The sequence below is a fragment of the Pocillopora damicornis genome, chromosome 2, assembly GCF_964200805.1.
Source record: "Pocillopora damicornis chromosome 2, jaPocDami1.2, whole genome shotgun sequence".
In the NCBI taxonomy this organism is placed as follows: Eukaryota; Metazoa; Cnidaria; class Anthozoa; order Scleractinia; family Pocilloporidae; genus Pocillopora; species Pocillopora damicornis.
In genome coordinates, this window is record NC_142671.1 from 1,415,001 (window position 1) to 1,430,019 (window position 15,019).

At 37.8% G+C, this 15,019-nt stretch overlaps 1 protein-coding gene across 2 annotated transcripts; it reads left to right on the plus strand.

The window, feature by feature from the left end:
* The first annotated feature begins 1,885 nt into the window (after nucleotides 1-1,885).
* Nucleotides 1,886-5,881, plus strand: LOC113680747 (uncharacterized). 2 transcript variants are annotated; one of them, XM_089195017.1, is made up of 4 exons: nucleotides 1,886-2,169; nucleotides 3,417-3,580; nucleotides 3,740-4,063; nucleotides 5,109-5,881. In XM_089195017.1, the coding sequence occupies exons 2-4, from the start codon at nucleotides 3,460-3,462 to the stop codon at nucleotides 5,384-5,386; spliced, it is 723 nt and encodes a 240-aa protein (XP_089051143.1). In that variant the 5' UTR covers nucleotides 1,886-2,169; nucleotides 3,417-3,459; the 3' UTR covers nucleotides 5,387-5,881. The 2 variants fall into 2 exon arrangements, with proteins under 2 accessions (XP_089051143.1, XP_027053583.2); XM_027197782.2 differs by lacking the exon at nucleotides 1,886-2,169 and adding an exon at nucleotides 2,305-2,868.
* The last annotated feature ends 9,138 nt before the right edge of the window (nucleotides 5,882-15,019 follow it).

Here is a 15,019-nt window from a genome sequence, read left to right on the forward strand (position 1 = left end):
CGTTTAAGAAAATATTAAATAATATAGGTCCTAATACACTTCCCTGTGGTACTCCCCGTCTGACTCGTTTCCTAGGTAAAGAAAGCATCCCCGATCTTGACTCTCTGTGATCTGTCATTCAAATAATCTCTCGAAGAGGCGCAAATTTCCTCACGGAATCCATAAGCTTTCAGTTTGGCTAGAAGAAGAGAGTGAGGGATGACGTCAAACGCTTTTGATAAGTCCAAAGACATAACAACTACTACTTCTCCTTTTGTGAAACTGACAGGAAGTTACGATAGATAGTAATTATTGGAAGCATTCAAAAATCTGAGAAACGCCACACCGATGCGATTGCGATGTAAATTATTTTTTAGGTATTTGAGTTAGTTCTTAAGACATTTGAAACCCAGACGGTTTTAAGTTTTTCTATTTTTTTCCCAATTTTTTATCGTCGATGGTTTGATTTGTTAGATTTGTTGATTTAGTCAACTTTAAACGCAACTTATAGTCGCGAGGGAAGTGTATGCGACTTAAGCGAAAACGAAGCGTACATATTATTCAAAAGAAGAGATCATCACGCAGAAGGTTAAAATGAAACCAGTACCGAATAACGACCAGCTTCCTCCAACGAACAAAGTCGAAGAAACTAAGTTAGTTATTTAATTGTTATTTCGAGCTTAGCTGAAGAACACTATTCAATCTATCTAAATCATCGTATAAGAAACAAAGCTATAAATCTCGGATCTCCAGTTGAAACAGCTTTTCAAGTAGAGAGTTATGGAGCAAGAGATTCCAACCCTACAGATTAATAACAAAGGCAACAACAATAGCAACAAAATACCATAGGAAAGCAAGAGAGGATCCTGTAAAAAAACTCTACAAGTAAACCAAAAACATTATCTCTCTCTGCTAGAAATACGAAAGAACGGGAGAACAAAAACTTTCAGATTTCACGCCTGACAAAAATTTGTCCTGCTCCAAGGCAGGACAACGGCGCCTTTGGTAGGGTAAAAAATCGCCGGGTGCACTTGTCTCACTGAACTGATGACACATTTTCTCACAAACTAAGCAAAGTAAAAGCCTATTGCACCTGGCCTCTTATGCATGCTCGCATCCTGCTGTATTGAATTTTTGGAATTTAGTGGAGTCATGAGATATTTCGTAAGTTCCTTATCAGTTTACTCGCGAGTATCCAAGGTCAGTTCAAATCTTCCAAACGTATTTCATAACTTATTTTACTTATCAGTTATTGTTTTTGCTTTTTTTTTTTTGGTTTGGTTTGCTTTACTTTGCTTTGCTTTGTTTCGTTTCGTTTCGTTTTATTTTGCTTTGCTTTGTTTCGTTTGTGAATAAGTTAATTTTCATTATAAATCTTTATTATGCTTTGATTTAGGGCTCCACAACCTATATTCCAGTAACTGCCATTAAAGAGGTCCACATTTTAGCAATATTTTCACTTCCCTCCAATACTGAGCTAAGCAAACTGAAATTTACCAGAATGTTAGCTATGTGAACATCGCTCTGACGAAGGGCTAACGCTCGAAACGTCAGCTCTTTTACTCTTTAGGGTGGCTAATTTACGTTTTCAACCCAGTTGTTAACACTAAATTACCTGCTATGTGAACATAGCCTTTTTTAGCCATTATTTTGACGCATTATTCTCTGATAAACCCTAACACCTTAATTAAGGCCAGGCAAGCAAAAGAAGTGAACCGAAACATTTTCTTACGACTCATATCATCTTGATTACGTAGGAAAATTCGACTTGATTCAGCTGAGCAAGAAATCATATTCAATATCAAAATCTCTTCTCTCCAGCAAGATCTCACTCTTGCTCTCGCGGTGACAACTCTTTAATTATTTTTTTTATCCCTAACAAAAATTAGCCTGTATTGCACAATTTAGTCTGTCAACGAAGATCCAACTGTCATATTCGATTGCACTACTATGAGGATGGCGACATGGCTGGAGAGGTTTGCCTCCTATTGTACAAAATTGTTATTATTGTTGTCATTACGTACTTAGGGGAAAAAGTTGCTCGTGAACCATACAGAAATACGATCCAGCACGTTTTAGCAAGCTAGGCAATCTCTTAATTTGCAACTTTAGTCAATACCGCTTTTGGGTGTCATTTTATTCAAGATTGCCCAACACCGACGTGATTAAGAAAACATAACTGATAAGAAAGTAAGTGACTAAGCATAGCCACCCCAGCTTGCTAAAGAAAATACACACTAAAATGATAAAATTTATCGTATGATCTGTCTGGCTCCGCTTGCGCAATCCCTTACAAAATCATAGTGAAAGCTGAAGTGTATAGGCAGAAAGGGTTGACGTCTGGCCCCAATGCACTCATACGACTTTGATGTAAAAAAAAAGAGTGATAGCAGTGAACTGAAAATGAGAATACAAGATATGATTTTTGATGAATTGCGAATTTAGACTCGAAAAAAGAAAGAAAAGATTTTGTTTCAATTATTATTTATTTTTTTTTGTTGTTGTTCTAGAATCGTCTTGCTATTTTCCCACGTGCGTCAGTCTATCGCGTCCTTTTGAAGTTGCAACAAAATTTTCGAAATTCTCAAAACTAAGTCAGTGGTCATATGATAAAATGCTTATCGGGCCAGATGGGAAAATATTTGGCCCTCGTTCATGACGGACAGACGTCGCTGAGCTGTTCGCGTGATATTTCAAGCACAAGAAGCTGTCTATAGGTTTGAATACAGTACTGTCACTATCATTGGAATGCTTGGTAAAATGACAAACATTCTGCGGAAAGTTAAACTAACATGCCTCGAAAGACTATACTTCCGAGGGATTGAGCATAAAACCCATATTGCAAAGCACTTTCTTTAGTACTTGCCCGTAGCACGAAGGACAGTCGAGGTAAGTGGCTTGCACACATTCAGCACAATCAACCCATTCAGCATCTGTTATACATGTACTTTTCACATTTATCACTATTTTCTTCTTCCGTTTCTACGCCTATGGTATAGAGTTTTAAGCATACATGTTTGTACATGTGATGACAAACTTCGCCAGAAATAAATTTACAATTATCCGACTGAGACCTGTTAGGCTGCTGAATATAAACAAGAGTCTCAAAGGGGCGATGACCTCAACGGCTAACGGTTAAAATTTTGGCCATTTTACTAAGAACGGTTTATTTCTTTCCTTGGGGTTAAAATAAAAATTCAATGATTGTAATCGAAACGAATCACTCACTTATATTAATAGAATAAAATCGCCTAACTGCCAGACTAAAACGATTCGACAGTGACTGGGTTGCCCAGGCAAGGTTCGTTTTCGCCCACTTCTATAAATAATCATGTGATCAACAGTTGCTCAACAATTAAATTCTAAACAGAGAAAGCTATTAATGTTATTTTAAGAATGAGATTTTTCCTATATTAAGCGAGCAATCTTCCTTTCAGGCTATTACAGCAACATTCACGGGTTCTTGCCAACGTGGTTAAAATGGGACTCAATTATTGTCCATATGACGCTTCTAAATCTTTTCTGGTGGTCCTTATAGTCATGAATGGTCTGCTGCATCTCCCTCAAGCCACCGGCAAAAATTGCAACCATAAACTGCCTAGTAAGTAGTGAAGGCACTTTTTGGTTTTTCTGAGGCAGGTTTTTTCTTCTTTATTATTTTTTATTTCGTTTTATTGTTACTTAGTTCAGAATGGCTGTTGCCAATTTTTTTCACGTGCCATAAGACTTGTTAATGGTTTTATCTTTCCCCCTCTTCCAGTAATACCTGATGTAGAGATTTCCACAAGTCCACCAATGCAGAAACTAGCTGTTGGTACAGCGGTAAACCTGACTTGTATGGCGCAGCCCAGGAGTATTGATGCAGGATATTACGATAGATGGACCGAGTACATTCAATGGTATGACCCACAAGGCAAGCCAGTTGGACATAAATGTGTGCAGGGTAGAACAATGGTGTTAAAACTTAGACGTACTTTAATGCTCAAAAACCTGACGGTAGAGAAACTCGGGAACTACACGTGTGAAGCAGGAAATCCATATCCTGCGCACTGCAGAAGAAAATCAGTCGAAATTGGTCCACAAGGTAAGCAATAGATTAGGAAAGTAATACAAGGACAACACTCAGGTGATGACTGGTAAATTAAATGAAAGTAGCGTAGAAATAAAAGGAAAAAAAAAACATTAGCATTGCATGAGGCTGTGTCATCAAGATCGCATTATCTAAATAGTTCTTCGTTTCGTTGGTGTAACTAATAGTCTCATGCCCCATTTTTTTTCAAATTGAATTTTTTTAGTATTGCAATATAATAAGAGGATAGCAAAAGGGTGAGGGGGAGGGGGTGTCCTGATCCCTTTTCACGTGCAATTTCCGCGTCATGTATATTTTAAAACGCATTTTACGCGTCACAAAAATAAATAGTAATCCTTCAAATCGTGAGATGAAAGAAGAAAATCACACGTTTCGTCTGTTCTTGCCCCCCGCTGGTTCATAAATACACATATCACGTTCGTCTTCTGTAAATTTGGCCTTAATTATACTTGGAGTTTAACCCGTTGCTATCCTCTAATGAAGCTACATAGAATTCCCTGAAAGAATGACCTGTGGGATATTTTAGCTCTTTTACTAAAAAAAACCAAAAACAATTTCGCTTATATTATAAGTCGTGTTACCGACTCCGTCTCTCCTTGGTCTTTGTCAGCCTGATATGAAATTTTACAATCACTGACCTTTTCTTAAAATAACAAGCTGTTGATATTGCATTAGCAAGCAAGACGCACCATTCTTTCATCACCCTCAGCGTTACATTTGCTTTCTGTATTTTTATTATCAGAGAAATAAACATTATCTGTTGTCATATTCTGTTCTTTAGGAAACCAAACCCGTTAAATCGTTAAAGATCTGAAGAGCCAAAGCGTTTTTATCAACCTTAATTTAACTCTGAACTACACTCCAACTACTCATCCTAAGCCAACCACCTTATGGATGAAATGTAGATTTCCACGATCCATTTTTTTTTGGGGGGGAGGGGAGAAGAGAAACGGGGGAAAGGGATTTCTGAACATGCCGTCGTTGTGGCAGTAATAATTCTCTCAATTTCTATTTTTCAAATTTCAATTTTATTCCCCAGACACCAAGCCCAATCAAAGCGTGAGAGATTTAGAAAACCAAATAACTCCTATCAGCTTTAGTCTGAATTTTATCTGCACCACCAGTGGTTATCACAACACGAGCAATTCACCGACGAAGGACAGCGACCCGTATTCTAAGCAATCCAACCGAATTGCCAAGCTTAAACTTTTAGTTCTAGACCACAAGTACCATTGCATTGGTGGAACCAGCGCGGGAGGAAACATGTTTGAGAGGCTCTCCAACACGTCAACCATCAGCTTAAAAGTTAATTTTTAGCATAGTATAATATATACGTCACTATGAATAATGCCAACGTATAATAGAAGCATGGAATTAAGTAGTTATATTTTAGACGATGCCATAGTCCAGTAAAAGTATTGAAGATCAGTGACTTTAAATGACGTAAACCTCTGTGAAAATACTGACACCTAGCTATTCACTGTTCTCACTCTTTTGTAAAATTGCTGACAAACAGTAATTTTTTAATCAAGTTGAGGAACTTTCCAGAAGTATTGATAAGACAATGGAGGCACCTGAAATGAAGAAGTTTTTTTTTCTTCTTTTTATTCACTGATATATTCTTTGCATAACAGTTAGAATAAAAATAGCAGCTTTGAAGCTTTAATTTTTTCCTTAAAAGTTGTGAAGGGGTCTCAATGGGATGATGGCTCTAACGACTACGGTTAAACCTTTGGCCATCTTACAGCTAATTTAACGGTCAATTAATTTCCTTTGTGGTTACCAGAATAAAATCGACAGTTGACGGTGAAATTTGACAATTTTTACACCTATAACGGCTATTATTTGTTTTTACTACTATTATCACTATTATTATTATTATCATCTTATTTCTTAATTTATTTTTCTTCCCATTTTACGGTTAATGGTTAGCCTACCACTCCCGTAATGTACGTTCAAAATTTGCAGTGGCTATTTACATCGACGAATTGCGACGCAATAGGATGTTTTTAAAACCGAAAATAAGAAGCGGGTAACGGTTAACGAAGAGGAGGGAGTCTGGGACCCAAAGTGCAATGGTTATCCTCATAATGTAAAAAGGTTCTGAGCACCAATTTTTACCAAGCGCTCTCCGAACATGGTCGTCAGTGCAATTATCGTGGACGATGATTAAAGCTTTTATTGATGGCATTTGAACTTGATCTTTGATCTAAGAAAATATGAATTTCAGGTGCGACAGACAGAATGTCCAAGAATCAATTGACTATACCAAAATAAAAAAACAAGCCTAGCCAGATTTTCAACGCGAAGCGCGCGCAGCATAGCCCCATAATTATACGAAATAGTAGTAACCCATCAAGCAAAAAATTTGGACTTCAGACCGTACGACCGACCTTACAAGGTGCTACTTTTAGCATGCGTGGCTAACCGTACCATGGGCACTACCTTAGCCATTACGTAATGGAAGGGCGAGGGAGAAGGTAAGCGGAGGCGCGATTGCGCGCGTAACTTGAATACCCCATTAGTGTGCGCCAGGAAATACCGGCAGATGACAATGAAGTGCGCATACTCGAGTGTCGAGCTTCAGTGTAGCGTACCGTGGGCACACGGCTAGGCATTGCACGAGGGCCTCAAGTCGGCTAGTGGATATGAAGCTGCGTAAGCAAATAATTTGCAACCCGCGTTTTGAGCGCGAAATCAAACTAGTGAGGTTGAAGTTGAATAGTAATTCTCAGTATTTTGCAATTTCTAATCAACTCGCAAAGCAACAATACCGGCAGAGTTAAAGCTTTGTCAACGGGAGGAGATTGTTATGATTCAAGTTTGTGGAGAGAGGGTTTTGAGTGGAAATAGAATGAAAAGAAAGAGACTGAGCGACCAAAGAAAACAAGAAGTAAAAGTTAAAATCACGTTTCGGTAAAACAATGACTTTGGCCTTCATCGCCTAAAAACCCTCGCGCCGGTTCATCGCTCGAAGAACATTTCAAAGTGTTCGTATTCTTCAAGGTATTTCTTGGCCTGTCGTTTGGAGTGTTTTTTACAGTCGTGGTGTTAATGGAAAAGAAGTTATCTTACAGATTTTATTTTTCCTAAAAAGCCTTCAAATGATAGCGAATGGCGAGCGCAAGTTTCTACCTTTTTCTCTCTTCGGTCAGCTATCGTAGGATTTACTCTGTTCATTTAAAAAAATCACGCCTTGTGGAAGAAGTGTTGTTTTAGCCTAAGAGCGAAGTGGTAGCCTTTCCCAAAATTGAAATAAATGAGATTGAGTCAGCGACGTCCATGTTAACTTAAGTCTGACTCGGTAATTTGATTTCGATAATATTGTCATGTGAGAACCCGTCAAATATCTGAGAATTAAATTATGGACCGCAAACGTGTGGTGCGAATAAACTCACGGGTAAAATGGAGTTAGTTCTACTGCCGAATGAGTGAACTTCATTGTTTAGTCATGGTACTTTTCAGCGCTATGTTTTCATGCTTTCTACTCGATTCGTACGAACTTAAGGAAATAATTTCAATTGTCTTACTAAACATGGAGCCATTCTCTCTTCTCTCAACATCGAGGCGTACTTACTGCTCGGGTTACGATGAACATTCTTGCGATACTTTTTTTTTTTCTTAATGCTTGAAACTGAAGAATCAATCTCTGAAATCGACAGTCATCACATTTTGCAAGAAGCGTCTGAGCTGTGATCGTGCAATCTTCTCTCTGTTACATTGGCAACAGGAGTGATTAGCAAATTAACAATACAGGCAAGAGGGGCTATTCCCACATAAATTCACCTCAATCCTGTTCGCTTGCTGTGGACATGACATTTCAAACATGGCGTATGTTTCCTCGACTAATTATTTTGTAATGGTGTTTACAAATTGTGGAAAACGGTTGGGTTGAAATATAATACAACTACTTGCCAGTAGGTAGTCAAATGAAAATTTTTTACATATCAATAAAATTTATTGTTGTGTTTTATGTTAGCATGTTGCAATAACTGTACCTTCCAATAAATTTGACTATTTGCAAACATGAGAAAATACCATCTAAAACTTTTCAACCCATTTAATATTGCCAATAACAACATCAACCCAACTTTAAAACTAAAGAGAAAACTTGATTGATGTTTGGAATTGATTGTTGTGATGTAAAAATGAAATCCAGGTATTATCTTAAGTTCTCCACAAATGTCTTCATGATCGAGTCTCTCTTCGTCATCAAGTTTTAATCATGACACTTTAGCTCTAGCTTGTCTTCTTTTAAACCAAACTTTTGCAGCGTAAGAAACATGTTAGACAAATTTCGTTAGCTAGAGTTGCTAGGATCATGGGCAGTTGGCTTAAAGAAACCCACATTATAAGTAGTTACAGCAGAGGTTACCGAATCAAATAACAGAAAGAATCTCAGAGAGACGCCGTGTATTTCCAGCCAGAGGACAATCATGAAACAATAATAGCCAAAACAGGAAAAGTTTTAAGAAATTACGGGTTCAAACATGAGTTGAAAATGACTTTTCCTTTTAATTTTTACGCGAAACAAAGGAGGTTGAAACGTTAGAGAAAAAATGATGGGGCAAGCAGTCATACCTGGCGACTTCAAGAGAAGATATAATAGAAGCCCATACGATTCTGACGTATTGATTTACTAATTCACTGTTATCACGTGTATACTCTCCAATCGACTGTTGATGTCTAAACTCGAAGTAGTTTAACGTCGTTTCTTTCAATTTTGGCTCATTTTCCCAAACCAAAATTACCAGTCACGCTCAAAAGAATGTAATTTCAACTGATGCTGACATTTTACCCTCCCTTCGAAGAAGAAAAGATTCTCTATCTTCGAAACTTTGCTCTTAACATCAGGAACTACAACGAAAAGTCCTTAGCTGCTTGAAGATACCGCTAACTAACGTGCTTTTTATCGCAAGTTGTGAGAACGTCGTCCCCAGGTTCCAGACTCCGCCAATTCTTCCCTTCCCTCCCCATCCCCTGGCCCTGGACTGGTCTCTTAGTCCCTTTGAAAAAATCTTCTTCAGCCAGTGCTGAAGAGTTTTATTACAGTTTTTATTGTAATGAGGGGCTAGAAAATAAACTAACAAGAGCTTCTCTTTTAGGCTTGGCTAAATCTATATATTATCATTATACACATCATCATTATTATTATTGTTATCACAGCCAAACAGCTATGAGAAAGCCCTTCCTGTTTAATTTCTTTTTACCTAAAGAGGGATGTGGTAAGTTGTTTTGGTTAATTTCTATTTAAGGTTACAGGGTGTTTCGCTGATAGTTTACGTCGAAACCAGTAATCTCTCTTATCGAGTTCCTGGTTTTGACAGTCGTATCTAGTTTACAGATCCCTCAAACTGAAATGCAGTTTTAGCCGCAAATAAGTTGTTTTATAAACTATGATATATATCATTTTAATTTTATCCGATTTTTTTGAATTTCTTATGTTAGAATTATGACTAAAGGGACTGGAAGGCTGTACACATAGCATTTACCTATGGTGGTGAGAAAGACGTAACGATCTAACTAGTCTCCTGCTTTTACTACAAACTTTACGTGCAACAGTATTTCTTGAAGTATTTTCCCTCTAAACTACAAAAAAAAAAAAATATCTATATATATATGTATTTCGTTTTAGCTTGATCTAATCATAAACCGAATAGGGCGCGACAATTCGAAATGGACGGTGTTTCTTTGGGCGAATTAACCGCATATTAAAACTGACCGCACAAATAAAACCTCTGCACAATTTGAAACCTGAAGGGCTGATCTTCAGAAACGTGTAGAGACTTTTCTATATTCGTATTTGTTGCTTTCCAATTTCTCTGTCAAGGTCGCTGATCAAATTCTACCGACACGCATAACGTCGGAGGCCATTGTGGGAGATCAATTTTGAAAAGTGAAATTCCCCCACACAGTATTTCAGGTTGGTATCTTGGGAGGCATCGGACTAAATTTCAAGGCAATGTGTATTTTGCACATACTCTATTAATTCATTCAAATAAGGTGCATTCGCTTTAAAACGCAGTGGCTCTTTTTCGCCTACAAAGGTCCCAACAATTCGCGACCAGCAGGGTCTCGGGAAAAAGACAGCAAAAACAGATTTAGCGGGCAGCTATCTAACAGTTACTCATGACAGACCTTTGGTTTAGTTCTGCTGAACGGCAATTTTGATTTCAACTCTTTTATTTGAGCTACAAAGCGGCTTAAGAACGTCTTGGCAAAACCTAATGGTTGCTGATCGAGTGCAAGCAGCGAAGGTTGCTTAACTTTCCCCCTCAAACTTCTGTTACTAACAGAATTGGCTCAGCGGCAACTAAACAAGTGGTAATCCACAGATTCCAGGTTTGCGTCGTATAACAGGAGAAAAGTGTTGCTGTCACAAAGGCTTTACAAGACAGGTTAAGATGACCATCTCTTGTTCATTTAAAATAGCTCTAGAGATAATAATCATAAGAAACCTGGAATATATTTCTTTATTTTTTGGCAGTTTTCATCCTTTGTTTTTTTACCCTATATATGCATACTTATTCGTCCCCATTTTTTTGCTCTTTCAAGCTTTGCCGAATAGCTCTTTGTAACAGCGAGAAGGGTACGCTAGATCTCCAACTGTTCAATCATTTATGCGTAAGACAGCCGAAAGAACTTCAGGTTTGCTGCAAGACTAGACCAACTTCTCATTGAATGAAAATTGGATGGCACAAACAAGAGAATATCTTCTGTAAAGGTATTCTTAGATTGGTTACTTGTTAAAATACTTTGGTAAAAGCTGATGAACTTTTTCATCAGAAATTCACTATTTAAAATTTTAATCAGTAAAAATTTATCCAGTTACTTTCCATGAAATACAAGATAGGATTCACTGAAATGTCTTTGAGTGAGTTTACCAATCATTCATATTTCAATTGGTTTTTTTTTCTTCAACAGGGAAGAGGAATATTTGGGAATTTTGAGAAGAGTAAACTTAATCCTATTCCAAATAAAAATGATGATTCAGGGGTAAGTTGTAAACAATGGCAAATATTGATTAACCTTTTACTTCCAAAAGTGATCAACATGAAACTTCTCCCTGTAATATCCTTACATTATCCAGCAAACAGGTAATGAGAATATTCAAGCTCATCAGGTAGAAGTTGTCATCATGATCTAAATCCAATTTCTGATAACTAGTTTACAGGGAAATGTGTAGCCGCTAGAGGGGAGAATTAACAGTCAAATCTTGGAAACTAAAGGGTTAATGGTTTTAACCCAGGAGTAACAGTTGATCATGTATTCTTACTGTCGTTTAGAGTAGTCCTGGAAAAAAAATAATGTTGTTGATGATGGAAATTGATCAAAAGTTTTTAAAATGTAAGAGATAAGTTGGTCAAGTTGTTATCTTGATCTGAGACCAAATTCTACTTCTTCAATACCTAAGAACTGTGTTGAGCGGTCAAAGAATCAGTGGTGTCCATGCAATTGACCCTGATGGTGAAAGTGTCTTTCAGGCATACTGTGACCTAACAACAGCCGCTAGGAGAGGGACTGTGTTCCAGAAGAGACTCAATGGCTCCGTGGATTTTAACTGCACCTGTAATGACCACAAAAATGGCTTCGGTGATTTTCTAATTAGTGAATTTTGGCTTGGACTGGACAATATTCACGGTCTGACGCGAAATGATCCATTCTTATGGCCGGCAGGGAATTTTGCTCGTATTTCTTTATGTTTCTGTTATTTTTATTTCTTTACCTTGCAAGTTTATAGTCTTTTATTTGCAATTTAACTTAGTTTTTTTTCTAGTCTCATGTAGCTCCATATACTATATCATTTTAAGCACTTTTATATGGTTGTAAGTTTATAGACCTTATTCGCAATTTAATCTAGTTTTTATAAGTTTAATAGTTCTATAATTTTATGCAGTTCCATAATATTACATCATTTTAAACACTTTTGTAAAGCTTTTAGGTAATGTTTGAAAAACGAGCAGGAGTGTTTTATCGGCTACGCCTCGTGGTTTTTGACCCGATAAAACACGTGCTGCGAGTTTTTTGAACGGCTTCAAAAACATTCTTGGAAAAGCGCGTGTCAAGAGAGTTCATAACAATTATGCTTTTGTGAACGTTAGAAATTAGCATACGAGAAAAAAATTCGAAGTTTCAGATGATGTATTGTCTAATATGCCTTTACCAGATTACTGTACTAATGGAATAGAGAATTTTTCCAGATGTGTATTTCACAACTGTACTATTAATTTGGTGCAAAAGTAAATTTACTGTGTGAAATTTGTTGAAAGAACATTAAATATGTTCCCACCATTTGTTGTGTCAGTTTCTGTGTTGATAATTAATTAATATTCATAAGTCACGTGCAGTGTCTTTATATCTGATAAAACACCGCATACTAATAAGGATGAGGTTTATCGATATAAAGTCACTGCACGTGATGTATTATCTACTATTTGATAGGTTAATGGGCTTATGAATTATTAATGAGTTTTTGAAGTTTATTTAATTCTCTTTTCTTTCGTGACTGACCTGTTAAACTAGCTTTATATAGGTAAGTGTCAGCCACGTTAATAAAAAATGTGCGCTATTTCGATCAAGCTGTCAATCAATACGAGATACTTGGCGCGTGTCCATCTTTGATTTCTGACTGTCATTGACGTGTAATCTAAATATCCTATCATCGCATGTTTTAAAGGGTCTCGCTCGAAATAATTATCTTGAAATTTTTGTATTAGTCACGCAATCTCCGACACATTCTTCTTTAGCCCCCCCCCCCCCCCCCCCCCACTCGAAAACTTGCTGCGCGGTCCCTGAAAACTCAAAGAAAGTTAAACAAAATATTGCTTGATTTGAAAAAAAGCTGGTAAGATTAGTGACTCTACGTACAAAATGTTATACAGTAGTGATGGCTTTAGTCCACGTTTTTATGGCTTACGTAAATTCACAAACCGGGAATTCCTTTCAGACCCATTGTCTCTTTTGTTCATTCTCCGACTTATGTCATTTATGGTTATCTTGCGAGAATTTTGTCGCCTGTTGTTAGGGATACTGATTACACTGTCAAAACCACGCAATTTGCATATAGCGGCAACTACTATCAACAAGTTTTTGGTACAGCGATGGGTTCGCCCATCTCTGCTGTCGTTGCCAACATGGTAATGGAAGACGTGGAACAAATGGCCTTAGCCACTTCACCAGTTAAACCCTTTTTCTGGAAACGATATGTCAATGATTTTATTTCTGCGGTATCCGGCGGAGTGCCTCCTATCGCATTTAAGTTCAGTAGAGCCGTCTATCCAATTCACCCTTAAGCGTGAAAAGGATAGACATTTGTCCTTTCTTTATTAAAATGTGTCAAGAGGGATTAAGGGTAATTTAGAGACAAGTGTCTACCGTAAACCTACCCATACCGACAAATACTTCGCTTTCGATTTTCACCACCCTATTTGCCATAAAAAGTCTGTAGCCAAAACTTTACTCAGGAGGGCTGACTGTCTACAATCTTCACTCGATTCGAAGGCTGAGGAGAGGAATTATGTTTCTAATGTCCTGAAGGCAAATGGCTATAAAAAAACCTTTCTCCGTAACTGCCAAAAACCAGTTACAACTAGTAGCACTCCTGATGAAAGGGAACCAGCGACTTATTTTGCTGTTACTCCTTACATTCAGGGTGTTACGGAACCCACCAAGAGAATTTTGAATAGCCACAACATTAAAGTTGCTCAAAAACCTTTTCAGACTTTGGGGTATATTTTCGCCAAACCTAACGATCCTGTCACGAAAGAACAACGAACCGACGCCACTTATTCTATTCCTTGCAATGACTGTGACAACGAATACATCGGACAGACCAAACGTCAGTTTGGTACACCGTTTGAAAGACCATCAAAAAGCGGTTTTCTTTTGCAAAAAGGAAAGTTCAGCTTTATCGGAGCAAACCTGCCTAACTAACCATACTGTTGGATGGGATAATTCTAAAATTATCACAACTAATCGGTGTTACCACCAGCGTCTTTGTTTGGAAGCTTGGTATATTAACTCCGCTCACGCTCCTTGAAATCGTGACGATGGCGGCTTACTTCCTGACACCTATTTACACCTTGTCAGAAAAAAGGCAGCTTATTAGTTATCATATAAAAGGATCTCTTGAAAGTGAAATGTGATCATCGCAGTAAATTTTCCAATTTAAGCAATTGGATAGAAGAAGCCTGAAAAAAAAAATCAGGGCTTCAACGGGATTCGAACCCGTGACCTCCGCGATACCGGTGCGATGCTCTACCAACTGAGCTATGAAGCCACACATTGGGAGCGAGGTCAATTTATTGAGTTCATATCTTCCCGTGCAGTGAAATGATGTGAAGTTTTATATGAAATAATTCATATTTGTACTGCGGTTGTAGATGAAAGTGAAATGTGATCATCGCAGTAAATTTTCCAATTTAAGCAATTGGATAGAAGAAGCCTGAAAAAAAAAATCAGGGCTTCAACGGGATTCGAACCCGTGACCTCCGCGATACCGGTGCGATGCTCTACCAACTGAGCTATGAAGCCACACATTGGGAGCGAGGTCAATTTATTGAGTTCATATCTTCCCGTGCAGTGAAATGATGTGAAGTTTTATATGAAATAATTCATATTTGTACTGCGGTTGTAGATGAAAGTGAAATGTGATCATCGCAGTAAATTTTCCAATTTAAGCAATTGGATAGAAGAAGCCTGAAAAAAATCAGGGCTTCAACGGGATTCGAACCCGTGACCTCCGCGATACCGGTGCGATGCTCTACCAACTGAGCTATGAAGCCACAAACTTCACATCATTTCACTGCACGGGAAGATATGAACTCAATAAATTGACCTCGCTCCCAATGTGTGGCTTCATAGCTCAGTTGGTAGAGCATCGCACCGGTATCGCGGAGGTCACGGGTTCGAATCCCGTTGAAGCCCTGATTTTTTTTTTCAGGCTTCTTC

Excerpts from the sequence above, each read along its gene's own strand:
- LOC113680747 (XM_089195017.1), top strand. The coding sequence starts at position 3,460 with ATGGGACTCAATTATTGTCCATATGACGCTTCTAAATCTTTTCTGGTG. Across the intron at positions 3,581-3,739 it reads TTGCAACCATAAACTGCCTA|TAATACCTGATGTAGAGATT; the intron begins GTAAGTAGTGAA and ends CCCCTCTTCCAG. Across the intron at positions 4,064-5,108 it reads AGTCGAAATTGGTCCACAAG|ACACCAAGCCCAATCAAAGC; the intron begins GTAAGCAATAGA and ends TTTATTCCCCAG.